The sequence below is a fragment of the Balaenoptera physalus genome (genome assembly GCF_965194825.1).
Source record: "Balaenoptera physalus genome assembly, chromosome: X".
Classification (NCBI taxonomy): domain Eukaryota; kingdom Metazoa; phylum Chordata; class Mammalia; order Artiodactyla; family Balaenopteridae; genus Balaenoptera; species Balaenoptera physalus.
Window position 1 is genome coordinate 13,532,793 of NC_138903.1, and position 16,154 is coordinate 13,548,946.

At 39.9% G+C, this 16,154-nt stretch overlaps 2 protein-coding genes across 2 annotated transcripts in view; both read right to left on the minus strand.

The window, feature by feature from the left end:
* Nucleotides 1–2,232, minus strand: part of ACE2 (angiotensin converting enzyme 2) — a 61,269-nt gene extending 59,037 nt beyond the window's left edge. Inside the window, 1 exon segment of the mRNA XM_082447337.1 lies at nt 2,122–2,232. The gene's annotated coding sequence lies outside the window, so the exon portion shown is untranslated.
* The window catches only part of CLTRN (collectrin, amino acid transport regulator), a 67,606-nt gene continuing 51,463 nt past the window's right edge, over nt 12–16,154 (minus strand). The window contains exon 6 of the mRNA XM_082447304.1: nt 12–2,239. Coding sequence (XP_082303430.1) covers nt 2,122–2,239 — 118 coding nt within the window. The 3' untranslated portion in view covers nt 12–2,121. The remainder of the gene's footprint in view (nt 2,240–16,154) is intronic.

Genomic DNA, 16,154 nt, shown 5'->3' on the forward strand with positions numbered 1-16,154 from the left:
CATAGAGACTAATACTACTAATAATAGTAACAGTAATAATAAAATCCAAACTCTGTTGAGTGCTTATTATGTGCCAGGCAGAATGTAACTGCTTTACATGTGTCCCCACATTTAATCCTCACAACAACCCTATAAGGTAAGCGCTAGCACCACCCTCATTTTCTAGATGAGGAAACCGAGGCATGGAATCAAGATCACAAAGCTGGAAATTAATAGAACTGGGGTTGGAACCTCAGCAGTCTGACTTCATGCCCAGACTCTTTGTGGTCAGAAAGGGCTTTTCGAAGGAATTCCTGTTGCAGACATGGAAGAGAGGGACAGTCAAGGCATAAAGAAGCATAACAGGTGTATCTGGACAGCTTGAAAAATGGTCCCACAAGGATATCAAACTTGCACAAGTTACAAACACAGTTCCTCCTTGCACTCCTTTTACTGCATTCATCTTCATAATTTTCACTGAAGGGAGACCATTGGTGCTCTACCCTCTTTCGGTGAAAAGCTATGTTTTTCTCAGTAGGGTGAGAATGTTCAGGAATAGAGAGTAATTAGAGATCATAGGTTCACAGATGACAACTTCAGATGGTGTGGCAGTCATTTTGTTCTCTTCAAAGCAAATCTATATCAGTAACAAAGAGCAGCCGCTCTCAACCAGGATGATTTTGCACCCCAGGGGACAAATGACAATGCCTGGAGACATTTGGGGTTGTCACCACTTGGGGGGAGGGTGCTACTGCATCTAGTGGGTAGAGGTCAGGGATGCTGCTAAACATTGTACAATGCATAGGACAGCTCCCCACAAATAAAAATTATTTGCCCCAAATGTCAAGTGTGAGGTTAAGGGACCCTGACCTAGATAGACAGCGCTATGAACATAGTACTCTGAAGAATCATGTGTGCGTGATTCCACCTCCTTACATCTCAATCAGGGCCAAGCAGAATAGTAAATTACCTACTCCCAATAGCAAAGCTGCCAAGACATTTGAGCACAAAGTAACTAATCCTGTTTAGACATGAATATGCGTGCATTTGCACTAGTCTCAATAACAAATAGGAGAAATACGGAAAAAATAAAATATCAATACAAATAATTAGCCCTGACTTTAACATGACAGGGGAGAAAACTAACACTTAAAGCATTTACTGTAGATCACCTTGCTGAGTGTTCACAACCACCTTTGTGAAGTTGTTACTTTCTAAACACTCAGCATGATCAGTAACTAGCTCTATGTCACCCAGTAAGAGAACTGTCAGTGTGTTTTCCATTTCAACTCTTGCCTCTTTCCGTGGGATGTGGTCAAGTTCAAAAGAGCTAGTAAGATTGTTGAAGAAGAAGATAATTATGATTTTTAAAAATAGATGAAAATCATGTAGTACTTCTGCCTTGAAATTTGTTGACGTCAATATGTAGGAGATATTATCCAGACAGCTCTGTCTCTCCCAAGAAAAGGACAGGAGGAAATGGGCTGAAAGGACATGATGGCAAGAATTCAAGTTTAGTCTTAAGGGAGAATCGCTTGACAGTGGTCAACACTGACATAGACTATTGAAGGGTGTTGTGTAATCTTTGTCTGTGGAAGGTTTCATAGGCTGAGGAAGGTTTAGGAGGGTTTGAATTTGGTCTTGACTGAGGGGGAGGTCATGGCTGGGCAAAGCTCCAGTTAAATGCTGCTCTGGGAAAAAGAAAAAATAATGAAAGGGGATGAAGAAAGCCTATGGGACTAATGGGAAACCATTAAGAGAAATAATGTCTGTATCATTGGAATTCCAGAAGGAGAAGAGAGGGAGAAAGAGGCAGAAAGACTATTTAAAGAAATAATGGCTGAGAATTTCCCAAACCTGGGGAGAGATTTGGACATCCAAGTTCTCAAAGCTAATAGGTCACCCCAAAATTTCAATCCAAGGCAGTCTTCTCTGAGACACATTATAATAAAACTATCTAAATCAAAGCCAAAGAGAGAATTTTTAAAAGAGCTAGAGAAAAAATTTTTTCTCTCATATAAGGGAACCCCCAAGAGGCTATTACCATATTTTTCAGCAAAAACCTTGCAAGCTTGGAGAGAAAATGGGATGACATATTTAAAGTGCTGAAAGAAAAACAACTGTTAGCCAAGAATACCTTACCTAGCAAAGCTGTCCTTCAAAAATGGAGGTGAGATAAAGATTCTCTAACAAACAAAAGTTGAGGGAGTTCATCACCAGTAGACCTGCCTTACAGGAAATGCTGAAAGGAATCTTCAGGCTGAAATGTAAGAGTGCAAATTAACAGCATGAAAACACATGAAAATGTATAACACACTGGTAAAGAATTCAGAATACTCTAATACTGTAATATGGTGGTGTGTTAACCACTTAACTCTAGTATAAAGGTTAAAGGACAAAATTATTTAAAATAGCTATAGCTACAATAATTCGGTTATGAATGCACAATATAAAAAGATGTAGGGCCTCCCTGGTGGCGCAGTGGTTGGGAGTCTGCCTGCCAATGCAGGGGGCGCGGGTTCGAGCCCTGGTCTGGGAGGATCCCACGTGCCGCGGAGCAGCTGGGCCCGTGAGCCGCGGCTGCTGAGCCTGCGCGTCTGGAGCCTGTGCTCCGCGACGGGAGAGGCCGCGATAGTGAGAGGCCCGCGCACCGCGATGAAGAGTGGCCCCCGCTTGCCACGACTGGAGAAAGTCCTCACACAGAAACGAAGACACAACACAGCCGAAAAATAAATAAATAAATAAATTTTAAAAAAGATGTAAATTCTGACATCAAAAACATAAAAGGGGAGCGTAAAAGGGGAGAGTTTTTGTATGTGATCAAAGTTAAATTGTTATCAGCATAAAATATTCTGTTATAGCCATACAATGTTTTATGTAAGCCTCGTGGTCACCACAAAACAAAAAGCTACAGTAGATTCACAAAAGATAAAGCAAAGGGAATCAAAGCATACCACTATGGAAAATCATCAATTCGTAATGGAAGGCAGCAAGAGTGGAAGAAAGGAACAAGGGAACCACAAAACAGCTAGAAAACAGTGAATAAGATGGCATGAGCAAGTCCTTACCTATCAATAATTACACTAAATGTAAATAAATTGAATTCTCCAATCAAAAGACACAGAGTAGCTAAAAAACAAGACCCAACTATATGCTGCCTACAAGAGACTCACCTCAGCTTTAAAGACACACAAAGTGAAGGGATGAAAAAAGATAATTCATGCAAGTAGAAACCAAAAGAGAGCAGGGGTGGCTATACGTATATCAGAAAAAAGTAGACTTTAAGTAAAAATATGGTAACAAGAGGAAAAGTAGGTCATTATATAATGATAAAAGGGTCAATTCATCAAGAAGATATGACAATTGTAAATATATGTGTACCCAACATTGGAGTACCTATATATATTAAGCAAATACAGATCTGAAGAAAGAAGTAGACAACGATATAATAATAGTAGGGACTTCAATACCCCACTTTCAGCAATGGATAGATTATCCAGACAGAAAATCAATAAGGAGACATTAGACTTGAACCATACTTTAGATCAAATGAACCTAACAGACAAATATAGAACATTCCATCTAACAGAAGCAGAATACACATTCTTCTCAAGCGCACATGGAACACTCTCCAGGATATATCATATGATAGGTCACAAAACAAATCTTGGCAAATTTTAAAAGACTGAAATCATACCAAGTACCTTTTCCAACAACAGTGGTATTAAACTAGAATTCAATAACAGGAAGAAAGCTGGAAAATTCATAAGTATGTGGGAATTAAACAACACACTCCTGAACAACCAATAAGTCAAAGAACAAATCAAAACAGAAATTTAAAAATATCTTGAAACAAATGACAATGGAAACACAACATACCATTATCTTTTTTAAGACATTTTTCCAAAAAAACCCATACAGATGGCCAATAGATACATGAAAAGGTGCTCAACATCACTAACCACCAGGAAAATGCAAATCAAAACCACCATGAGATATCACCTCACACCTCTTTAAACGGGTATCATCAAAAAGACAAAAGATACTGTTGGTGAGGATGGAGAAAAGGGAACCCTTGTGCACTGTTGGTGGGAATGTAAATTGGTACAGCCACTATGGAAATCAATATGGAGGTTCCTCAAAAAGTTAAAAAATAGAACTACCACATGATCCAGCAGCCCCACTTCTGGGTATATATCCAAAGGAAATGAAAACAGGATCTCAAAGAGATATCTGCACTCCTGCATTATTCACAATAGGCAGGATATGGAAACATCATAAGTGTCTGTCAATGTATGAATGGATAAAGAAGTTTTGGAAATGTAGTGTACAGTACGGCGACTATAGTTAACAGTACTGTACTGTATATTTGAAAGTTGGTAAGAGAGTAGATTTTATAAGTTCTCACCACAAAAAGAAAAATTGTAACTATCTGAGGTGATGGGTGTGTTAACTAACTTTATCATGGTAATTATTTTGCAGTATATATATGTAACAAATCATTATGTTGCACACCTTAAACTCACACAATGTTATATGTCAATTATATCTCAATGAACCTGGAAAAAAACATGGTGTGGAAATATATACACAGACACACACACACACACACACACACACACACACACATATATTGAACTATTATAAGCCATGAGAAAAAAAAAGAAATTCTGCCATTCGTGACAACATGGATTGACCTTGAGGGCATTATGCTAAGCGAAATAAGTCAGACATAGAAAGAGGAATACTGTATGATCTCACTTCTATGTGGAATCTAAAAAAGCCGAATTCTTAAAAACAGAGAGTAGAGTGGTGGTTGCCAGGGGCTGGGGTGGGGGAAATGGGGAGATGTTGGTCAAGGGGTACAAACTTCCAATTATAAGACAACTAAGTTCTGGAGATTTAATGTAAAACATGGTGATTATAATTAATGATACTATATTAAATACTAAAAGTTGCTAAGAGTAAATCTTAAATGTTCTCACCACAGAAAAGGAGATGGCGGACTTCTCTGGTGGCGCAGTGGTTAAGAATCCGCCTGCCAATGCAGGGGACACGGGTTCGAGCCCTGGTCTGGGAAGATCCCACATGCTGCGGAGCAACTAAGCCCATGCGCCGCAACTACTGAGCCTGTGCTCTAGAGCCCGCGAGCCACAACTACTGAGCCCACTCTCCTAGAGCCTGTGCTCTGCAACAAGAGAAGCCATCGCAATGAGAAGCCCGCGCACCACAACACAGAGTAGTGCTCGCTCACCGCAACTGGAGAAAGCCCGTGTGCAGCAATGAAGACCCAATGCAGCCAAAAATAAATAAGTAAATTTATTAAAAAAAAAAAAAAGGAGATGGTAATTATGTGATGTGATAGAGGTGTTAGCTAACACTATGGTGGTCATCATTTTGAAATCTATGTCAAATCAACATGTTGTACACCTTAAACTTTCACAATGTTATAGGTCAGTTATATCTCTATAAAGCTGGGAAACAAACAAAGGAAAGCAAATGCTGCTCTGAGAATGAGCCCCAACCACAGCCCAAATGGGGCTTCTTCCCCACTCCCCTCCCCACCCCTACCTCCCACTCCCTGTGTAAGGAGCCCAGCCCATCCTCCATTACATCTCTAACAGCCTGACCTGGTGTGTCCTCTCTCCTTTCATTTCCAACCCTCTCAGGACCTCATCTCTCCCAGCCCTTTATAATTCGTTTTGAATGGTTAGATCTAGGTGGTGGATAAGTGGGTGTTCATTATACTACTCCTCCACCTTTCTTTATGCATGATAATGTTTATAATTAGAAAGTAGCAGGAGGTGTACAGGAGCTGAGGGCAGATCGTGTAGGGCCCCATCACCATTTAGAGAGGTTGGGTTCTACCTAGAAAGAGATGGGTAGAGAGGAGAGGCTTAAGTAAAGGAATGATATCATGGTTTGACTTTCCATTTGTTTTTGTTTTTATTTTTGTTTTGTTTATTTTGGTTTTTTTTGTTTTTTGTTTATTGGTTTTTTTTGGCTGTGCTGTGTGGCTTGTGGAATTTTAGTTCCCTAACCAGGGACTGAACCTGGGCGCTCGGCAGTGAGAGCGTGGAGTCCTAACCACTGGACCACCAGGGAATTCCCTGACTTTCCATGTAAACAGGATATGTCAGGGTTTTCTTCCTCCATTTAAATCTGACTCAATATAGGATGAGGAAAGTTGCAGTTCTGATTGCAGTTTTACCAGAGCCACTAAAATGTGCCTTTCATTACCCCCAAGCCAAGTATAAATAGCAAATGACCTAAATCAAGCATAGCACAGGAATGGCCAACAATGATCCAAAGAGCTATACAAATGCTGAAGCAAAAATATAATCCTCATTTTAAACATTTTCCAGTTGTGAAACACATTCAATCTGTTCAAGATTCTGATTTCTCTCTATGCCACTGCCCATGGTACTGTATTTGGTTTGGACCAAGAATAATCCTGGCAACCACCCTGCACATTAGCCAGTCATGGGGTTTCAGGCACCCCAACCCCAGCTTTTCTCCTCCATTGAGGACACGGCTGGCATGGCACTGATGACATGTTTCAAGTCATTCCAGGAAGAGGAGTTGATGACAAAGTCCTTTTTAAACGGAAATAAGCTAAACGTAGAACAATATAGTTAAAATATGGAAACTAAAAGAATCAGTTGCTCCAAACCCTCTAACAACATGTGAACATTTTTAAATGCTGCATGATTTCAGGTAAGATATTTAAATTCACTCAGCTGTTTCTTCTTTTGTTAAGTCGGATTAGTAATACTTGCTTTTGAATAAAATAAATAATGAGAAGCAATAAAAATTCGTAAATAAAATGGACCTTGTGAATAGAACTTTTATATTCTTTATAAAAAGTGTTATTGAAACTATTCAACTTGAGTCCACAAAGAGAAGAAAAAAAGACTGATTTAGGGAAACTATTTTACAATACGGATATTCATATCTACAATGACTAAATCTTAACTAAGATAACCTATCTATCTGGAAAGAAACATAGATCTGACAGGGAGGTGGTGAAAGGGAATACATAGATATTTTAAAGCATCTATTTGGACTCGCAACACAAAGTAAAAACGAACTACAAAACTATGAGAAAAATTGCCAGGTACCCTGATTTCTAGCCCCCCACACCCTTAATTCTCCCCCAAAGGACTCCTGTATAATCCTTGGGGAGGTTTTATAAATGGCTTTTTTTCCCCCTCATCTATTGGAATGCGCTGTGTCAAAGCACTATATTTGAAACTGTAACCTGAGGCTTTCGGCAATCACTGTACTACTAAAATGAACCTTGGTATTCCCCTTTATAGCTAAGCAGATGATAATCTAGCAGACAAACACTATAATATATGACAAGCATTTAATATGAGCTTCAGTCACCCTTGGAATGATGGCAAAGATATTAACATCAGCAAGCCTCCATCACTTTTGAGCAAGCAGATTTTAGTTCTTGCATTCATAGGTTTAAATTTTCTTTAGTTCCTCAGAAAGTACGTTAGATTACCTGGAATTGTGCTAAATAAAAGTCAAAAGGCGGAGGACCTTCCAGATGGCGGAGGAGTAAGACGTGGAGATCGCCTTCCTCCCCACAAATACATCAGAAACACATCTACATGTGGAACAACTCCTACAGAACACCTACTGAACACTGGCGGAAGACTTCAGGCCTTCCAAAAGGCAAGAAACTCCCCACATACCTGGGTAGGGCAAAAGAAAAAAGAAAAAACAGAGACAAAAGAATAGGGACGGGACCTGCACCAGTGGGAGGAAGCCGTGAAGGAGGAAAGGTTTCCACACACTAGGAAGCCCCTTTGCGGGCAGAGACTGCGGGTGGCAGAGGGGGGAAGCTTCGGAGCCACGGAGGAGAGCGCAGCAACAGGGGTGCGGAGGGCAAAGCGGAGAGATTCCCGCACGGAGGCTCGGCGCCGAGCAGCACTCACCAGCCCGAGAGGCTTGTCTGCTCACCCGCCGGGGCAGGCGGGGCTGGGAGCTGAGGCTCAGGCTTCGGTTGGATCTCAGGGAGAGGACTGGGGTTGGCGGCGTGAACACAGCCTGAAGGGGTTAGCGCACCATAGCTAGCTGGGAGGGAATCCGGAAAAAGTCTGGAGCTGCCGAAGCGGCAAGAGACCATTGTTTTGGGGTGCGTGAGGAGAGGGGATTCAGAGCGCCACCTAAACGAGCTCCAGAGATGGGCGCGAGCCGCAGCTATCAGCGTGGACCCCAGAGACGGGCATGAGACACTAAGGCTGCTGCTGCCGCCACCAAGAAGCCTGTGTGCGAGCACAGGTCACTCTCCACACCTCCCCTCCCGGGAGACTGTGCAGCCCGCCACTGCCAGGGTCCCGTGATCCAGGCACAACTTCCCCGGGAGAACGCACGGCGCGCCTCAGGCTGGTGCAACGTCATGTCGGCCTCTGCCGCCGCAGGCTCGCCCCGCACTCCGTACCTCTCCCTCCCCCTGGCCTGAGTGAACCAGAGCCCGCTAATCAGCCTCTCCTTCAACCCCCTCCTGTCTGGGTGAAGAACAGATGCCAGGGGGTGACCTACAGGCAGAGGCGGGGCCAAAACCAAAGCTGAACCCCGGGAGCTGTGCGAACAAAGAAGAGAAAGGGAAATCTCTCCCAGCAGCCTCAGGAGCAGCGGATTAAATCCCCACAATCAACTTAGGTACCCTGCATCTGTGGAATAGCTGAATAGAAAACGAACCATCTGAAAATTGAGGCAGTGGACTTTGGGGGCAACCGCAGACGTGGGATTTGCTGTATGCGACTGACTAGTTTCTGATTTTTATGTTTATCTTAGTGTAGTTTTTAGCGCTTGTTATCATTGGTGGATTTGTTTATTGGTTGGGTTGCTCTCTTCTTTTTTTTCTCTTACTTTAAAAATTTTTTTATATTAATAATGTTTTAAAATTTTAATAACTTTTTAATTTAATTTAATTTTATTTTTCTTTCTTTCTTTTATTCTCCCTTTTCTTCTGAGCTGTGTGACTGACAGGGTCTTGGTGTTCCAGCCGGGTGTCAGGCCTGAACCTCTGAGGTAGGAAAGGCGAGTTCAGGACATTGGACCACAGAGACCTCCTGGCCCCATGTAATATCAATTGGCGAGAACTCTCCTAGAGATCTCTGTCTCAATGCTAAGAGCCAGCTCAACTCAACGACCAGCAAGCTCCAGTGCTGGACACCCCATGCCAAACAACTAGCAAGACAGGAACACAACCCCACCCACTAGCAGAGAGGCTGCCTAAAATCATAATAAGTTCACAGACACCACAAAACACACCACCGGATGTGGCCCTGCCCACCAGAAAGACAATATCCAGCCTCATCCACCAGAACACAGGCACCAGTACCCTCCATCAGGAAGCCTACACAGCCCACTGAACCAAACTTACCCACTTGGGGCAGGCACCAAAAACAACAGGAACTATGAACCTGCAGCCTGCGAAAAGGAGACCCCAAACACAGTAAGTTAAGCAAAATGAGAAGACAGAGAAATACGCAGCAGATGAAGGAGCAACGTAAAAACCCACCAGACCAAACAAATGAAGAGGAAATAGGCAGTCTACTTGAAAAAGAATTCAGAGTAATAATAGTAAAGATGATCCAAAATCTTGGAAACAGAATGGAGAAAATACAAGAAACGTTTAACAAGGACCTGGAAGAACTAAAGAGCAAACAAACAATGATGAACAACACAATAAATGAAATTTAAAATTCTCCAGAAGGAGTCAATAGCAGAATAACTGAGGCAGAAGAACGGATAAGTGACCTGGAAGATAAAATAGTGGAAATAACTACTGCAGAGCAGAATAAAGAAAAAAGAATGAAAAGAATTGAGGACAGTCTCAGAGACCTCTGGGACAACATTAAACACACCAACATTCGAATTATAGGGGTCCCAGAAGAAGAAGAGAAAAAAAAAGGGACTGAGAAAATCTGAAGAGATTATAGTTGAAAACTTCCCTAATATGGGAAAGGAAAGAGTCAGTCAAGTCCAGGAAGCACAAAGAGTCCCATACAAGATAAATCCAAGGGGAAACACACCAAGACACATATTAATCAAACTATCAAAAATTAAATACAAAGAAAAAATATTAAAAGCAGCAAGGGAAAAGCAACAAATAACATACAAGGGAATCCCCATAAGGTTAACAGCTGATCTTTCAGCAGAAACTCTGCAAGCCAGAAGGGAGTGCCAGGACATATTTAAAGTGATGAAAGGGAAAAACCTACAACCAAGATTACTCTACCCAGCAAGGATCTCATTCAGACTCAACAGAGAAATTAAAACCTTTACAGATAAGCAAAAGCTAGGAGAATTCAGCACCAACAAACCAGCTTTACAGAAAATGCTAAAGGAACTTCTCTAGCCAGGAAACACAAGAGAAGGAAAAGACCTACAATAACAAACCCAAAACAATTAAGAAAATGGTAATAGGAACATACATATCGGTAACTACCTTAAATGTTAATGGATTTAAATGTTATGTCCAACCAAAAGACATAGACTGGCTGAATGGATACAAAAACAAGACCCGTATACATGTTGTCTACAGGAGACCCACTTCAGACCTAGGGACACATACAGACTGAAAGTGAGGGGATGGAAAAAGATATTCCATGCAAATGGAAATCAAAAGAAAGCTGGAGTAGCAATTCTCATATCAGACAAAATAGACTTTAAAATAAACACTATTACAAGAGACAAAGAAGAACACTAAATAATGATCAAGGGATCAATCCAAGAAGAAGATATAACAATTGTAAATATTTATGCACCCAACATAGGAGCGCCTCAATACATAAGGCAAGTGCTAACAGCCATAAAAGGGGAAATCGACAGTAACACAATCATAGTAGGGGACTTTAACACCCCACTTTCACCAATGGACAGATCATCCAAAATGAAAATAAATAAGGAAACACAAGCTTTAAATGACACATTAAACAAGATGGACTTGATATTTATAGGACATTCCAACAAAAAACAACAGAATACACTTTCTTCTCAAGTGCTCAAGGAACATTCTCCAGGACAGATCATATCTTGGGTCACAAATCAAGCCTTGGTAAATTTAAGAAAATTGAAATTGTATCAAGTATCTTTTCCGACCACGATGCTATGAGACTAGATATCAATTATAGGAAAAAAATGTAAAAAATACAAACACATGGAGGCTAAACAATACACTACTAAATAACCAAGAGATCACTGATGAAATCAAAGAGGAAATCAAAAAATACCTAGAAACAAATGACAATAAAAACACAAGGACCCAGAACCTATGGGATGCAGCAAAAGCAGTTCTAATAGGGAAATTTATAGCAATACAATCCTACCTCAAGAAACAAGAAACATCTCAAATAAACAACATAACCTTACACTTAAAGCAATTAGAGGAAGAAGAAGAAGAACAACAAAAAAACCCCAAAGTTAGCAGAGGGAAAGAAATCATAAAGATCAGATCAGAAATAAATGAAAAAGAAATGAAGAAAACAATAGCAAAGACCAATAAAACTAAAAGCTGGTTCTTTGAGAAGATAAACGAAACTGATAAACCATTAGCCAGACTCATCAAGAAAAAAAGGGAGAAGACTCAAATCAACAGAATTAGAAATGAAAAAGGAGAAGTAACAACTGACACTGCAGAAATACAAAGGATCATGAGAGATTACTACAAGCAACTCTATGCCAATAATATGGACAACCTGAAAAAAATGGACAAATTCTTAGAAAAGCACAACCTTCCGAGACTGAACCAGGAAGAAATAGAAACTATAAACAGACCAATCACAAGCACTGAAATTGAAACTGTGATTAAAAATCTTCCAACAAACAAAAGCCCAGGACTAGATGGCTTCACAGGAGAATTCAATCAAACATTTAGAGAAGAGTTAGCACCTATCCTTCTCAAACTCTTCCAAAATATAGCAGAGAGAGGAACACTCCCAAACTCATTCTACGAGGCCACCATCACCCTGACACCAAAACCAGACAAAGATGTCACAAAAAAAGAAAACTACAGGCCAATATCACTGTTGAACACAGATGCAAAAATCCTCAACAAAATACTAGCAAACAGAATCCAACAGCACATTAAAAGGATTATACACCATGATCAAGTGGGGTTTATCACAGGAATGCAAGGATTCTTCAATATATGCAAATCAATCAATGTGATACACCATATTGACAAATTGAAGGATAAAAACCATATGATAACCTCATTAGATGCAGAAAAAGCTTTTGACAAAATTCAACACTCATTTATGATAAAAAACCCTCCAGAAAGTAGGCATGGAGGGAACTTACCTCAACACAATAAAGGCCATATATGACAAACCCACAGCCAACATCATTCTCAATGGTGAAAAACTGAAACCATATCCTCTAAGATCAGGAACAAGACAAGGTTGCCCACTCTCACCACAGTATTCAACATAGTTTTGGAAGTTTTAGGAACAGCAATCAGAGAAGAAAAAGAAATAAAAGGAATCCAAATCGGAAAAGAAGAAGCAAAACTGTCACTGTTTGCAGATGACATGATACTATATATAGAGAATCCTAGGGATGCTACCAGAAAACTACGAGAGTTAATCAATGAATTTGGTAAAGTAGCAGGATACAAAATTAATGCACAGAAATCTCTTGCATTTCTATACACTAATGATGAAAAATCTGAAAGAGAAATTAAGGAAACACTCCCATTTACCACTGCAACAAAAAGAATAAAATACCTAGGAATAAACCTGCCTAAGGAGACAAAAGACCTGTACGCAGAAAACTATAAGACATTGATGAAAGAAATTAAAGATGATACAAACAGATGGAGAGATATACCATGTTCTTGTATTCGAAGAATCAACAATGTGAAAATGAGTCTACTACCCAAAACAATGTACAGATTCAGTGCAATCCCTATCAAACTACCAACGGCATTTTTCACAGAACTAGAACAAAAAAATTCACAATTTGTATGGAAACACAAAAGACCCCGAGTAGCCAATCTTGAGAAAGAGAAGACTATACTACAAAGCTACAGTAATCAAGACAGTATAGTAGTGGCACAAAAACAGAAATATAGATCAATGGAACAGGATAGAAAGCCCAGAGATCAACCCATGCACATATGGTCACCTTATCTTTGATAAAGGAGGTAAGAATATACAATGGAGAAAAGAGAGTCTTCTTCAATAAGTGGTGCTGGGAAAACTGGACAGCTACATGTAAAAGAATGAAATTAGAACACTCCCTAACACCATACACAAAACTTAACTCAAAATGGATTAAAGACTTAAATGTAAGGCCAGACACTATAAAACTCTTAGAGGAAAACATAGGCAGAACGCTCTATGACATAAATCACAGCAAGATCCTTTTGAACCCGCCTCCTAGAGAAATGGAAATAAAAACAAAAATAAACAAATGGCACCTAATGAAACTTCAAAGCTTTTGCACAGCAAAGGAAACCCTGAACAAGACGAAAAGACAACCCTCAGTATGGGAGAAAATATTTGCAAACGAAGCAACTGACAAAGGATTAAACTCCAAAATATACAAGCAGCTCATGCAGCTCAATATCAAAAAAACAAACAACCCAATCCAAAAATGGGCAGAAGACCTAAATAGACATTTCTCCAAAGAAGATATACAGATTGCCAACAAACACATGAAAGGATGCCCAACATCACTAATCATTAGAGAAATGCAAATCAAAACTACAATGAGGTATCACCTCACACCAGTCAGAAGGGCCATCATCAAAAAATCTACAAACAATAAATGCTGGAGAGGGTGTGGAGAAAAGGGAACCCTCTTGCACTGTTGGTGGCAATGTAAACTGATACAGCCACTATGGAGAACAGTATGGAGGTTCCTTAAAAAACTAAAAATAGAAGTACCACACAACCCAGCATCCCACTACTGGGCATAGACCCTGAGAAAACCATAATTCAAAAGGAGTCAAGTACCACAATGTTCATTGCAGCTCTATTTACAATAGCCAGGACATGGAAGCAACCTAAGTGTTCATTGACAGATGAATGGATAAAGAAGATGTGGTACATATACACAATGGAATATTACTCAGCCATAAAAAGAAACGAAATTGAGTTATTTGTAGTGAGGTGGATGGACCTAGAGTCTGTCATACAGAGTGAAGTAAGTCAGAAAGAGAAAAACAAATATCTTATGCTAACACATATATATGGAATCTGAAAAAAAAAGGGGTTATGAAGAACCTAGGGGCAGGACAGTAATAAAGACGCAGATGTAGAGAATAGACTTGAGGACACGGGGAGGGGGAAAGGTAAGCTGGGACAAAGTGAGAGAGTGGCATGGACATATATACACTACCAAATGTAAAATAGCTAGTGGGAAGCAGCCACATAGCACAGGGAGATCAGCTCAGTGCTTTGTGTCCACCTAGAGGGGTGGGATAGGGAGGGTGGAAGGGAGATGCAAGAGGGAGGGGATATGGGGTATATGTATACATATAGCTGATTCACTTTGCTCTACAGCAGAAACTAACACAACATTGTAAAGCAATTATACTCTAATAAAGATGTTAAAAAAATAATAAAAAATAAAAAATAAAAAAATAAAATTCAAGTAAAATTTTAAAAAAAAGCCAAAAGGCTTATCATATGAAATTGTTCTACTGCTGTCTTGTGGCCCTGTCCTCCCAGGGACCTTTGAGTCTTCACTTGTAAGAGCCCTAACTAATGAAGAAATAGGATGGGTGACTCATCCCCACATACCTGGCAGACAAGTCACAGGCACCAATCCTCAATATAGGAGAGTCTAAGTATCAGTAGAATTGGACTGGATGTACAAAGTTCTACCATATTGAGTAGTTAATTCAACAAAACAGCTTGCCCATCCAGTCAGATATAATTTTTAACTCAGTTGATTGGGAGGCCAGTTGATTCAACAAATGTCAACTGGTTCAATGATAGTCAAAAGAAAAAGAGTAATTATTTAAAAACATAATCACCATTACCTAACTGAACTGAAGTTAATACTGGGATGACTAGCTGAGTTACCACAAGTTTCCCTCTCTCTCTGTCTCTATCTGTCTCTCTGTCTCTTCAGGGATTATATAGAATTATATCCTCTGGGGAAAAATGAAGGCATTGTGGTAGTTAGAAGCAATGTGTACGGACTTGGAAGTTTTTTCTTTGCAGTTACACTAGCGGAGTTTTGCAGGTTTGTTTTTGTTTTTGTTTTTGTTTAATTTCTTTGGGTTGAACATTCAAATAGATACTTCATCTATGTGTAGTTGTGTCTTCCTAGATGGGTAGGTTATCTACTTCTGAGATTAAGCATTGTAGTTATGAATTATTCATACAGTAAAATATTTTCCTTAAATAAATCCTTATTCCTCTTTACGGCCTCAAGTTGAGAAGTTTCACTATCAATTTTAACAAAGAAAAATTTCATTCACAGTGCACGCTTTCTTTATTAATTTTGCTGTTTCTATTCTTTATTTCATTCTATTCTCGCAACAACACTTTGGGCAGATAGGGCAAGTATTAGTTCCTTTTTAAAGCTAGTCTATTTACATCAAACGGAAATAAGTTATTTCACTGGATTGCTTCCTCTCCGCTTTTATGAAGCCCTACTCACCTGGGGCCACCCACTTAGTAAATGGTGGTGTTAGGATTAGAACTCAGGCAATACTAGCGGTAATACTGTGCATATACCATGTATTCATCTACACCCTGTGAGATCTGGGGCAGCATCCTATCAGTAAACAGTTGAATATTTCTGCATTCAATAATATTAAGTACGATAAATAAAGACCACTGAGTACAGTAAAGATCATAAAGAGTATCATATCTGGGCCAGGGCTTGCTGCCAAATGGTTTTCAGAGAGTTTTGGATTTCGGAGTTGCAGACTGTGGATGTGTATTCCTCTAGCCTTGGTGCTCTCCACCACTGTGTGAAGCACTAATTATTTAACATACAATGACTGCTACACACCTTTTATCTCTTATTCCAAGGCTTCTCTGAAGAGCAACCAACCTGTTGGTGGTCAGCAGAGAGAACCATTAGGCCCAAGTATTTTCTCCATCACCTTCATTATGCACAAAAGGCAACTCTCTTTTCTTTCACTACTGAGAGCTCAACTATACTTTACACAAAATCTCTTAATTTTTCAC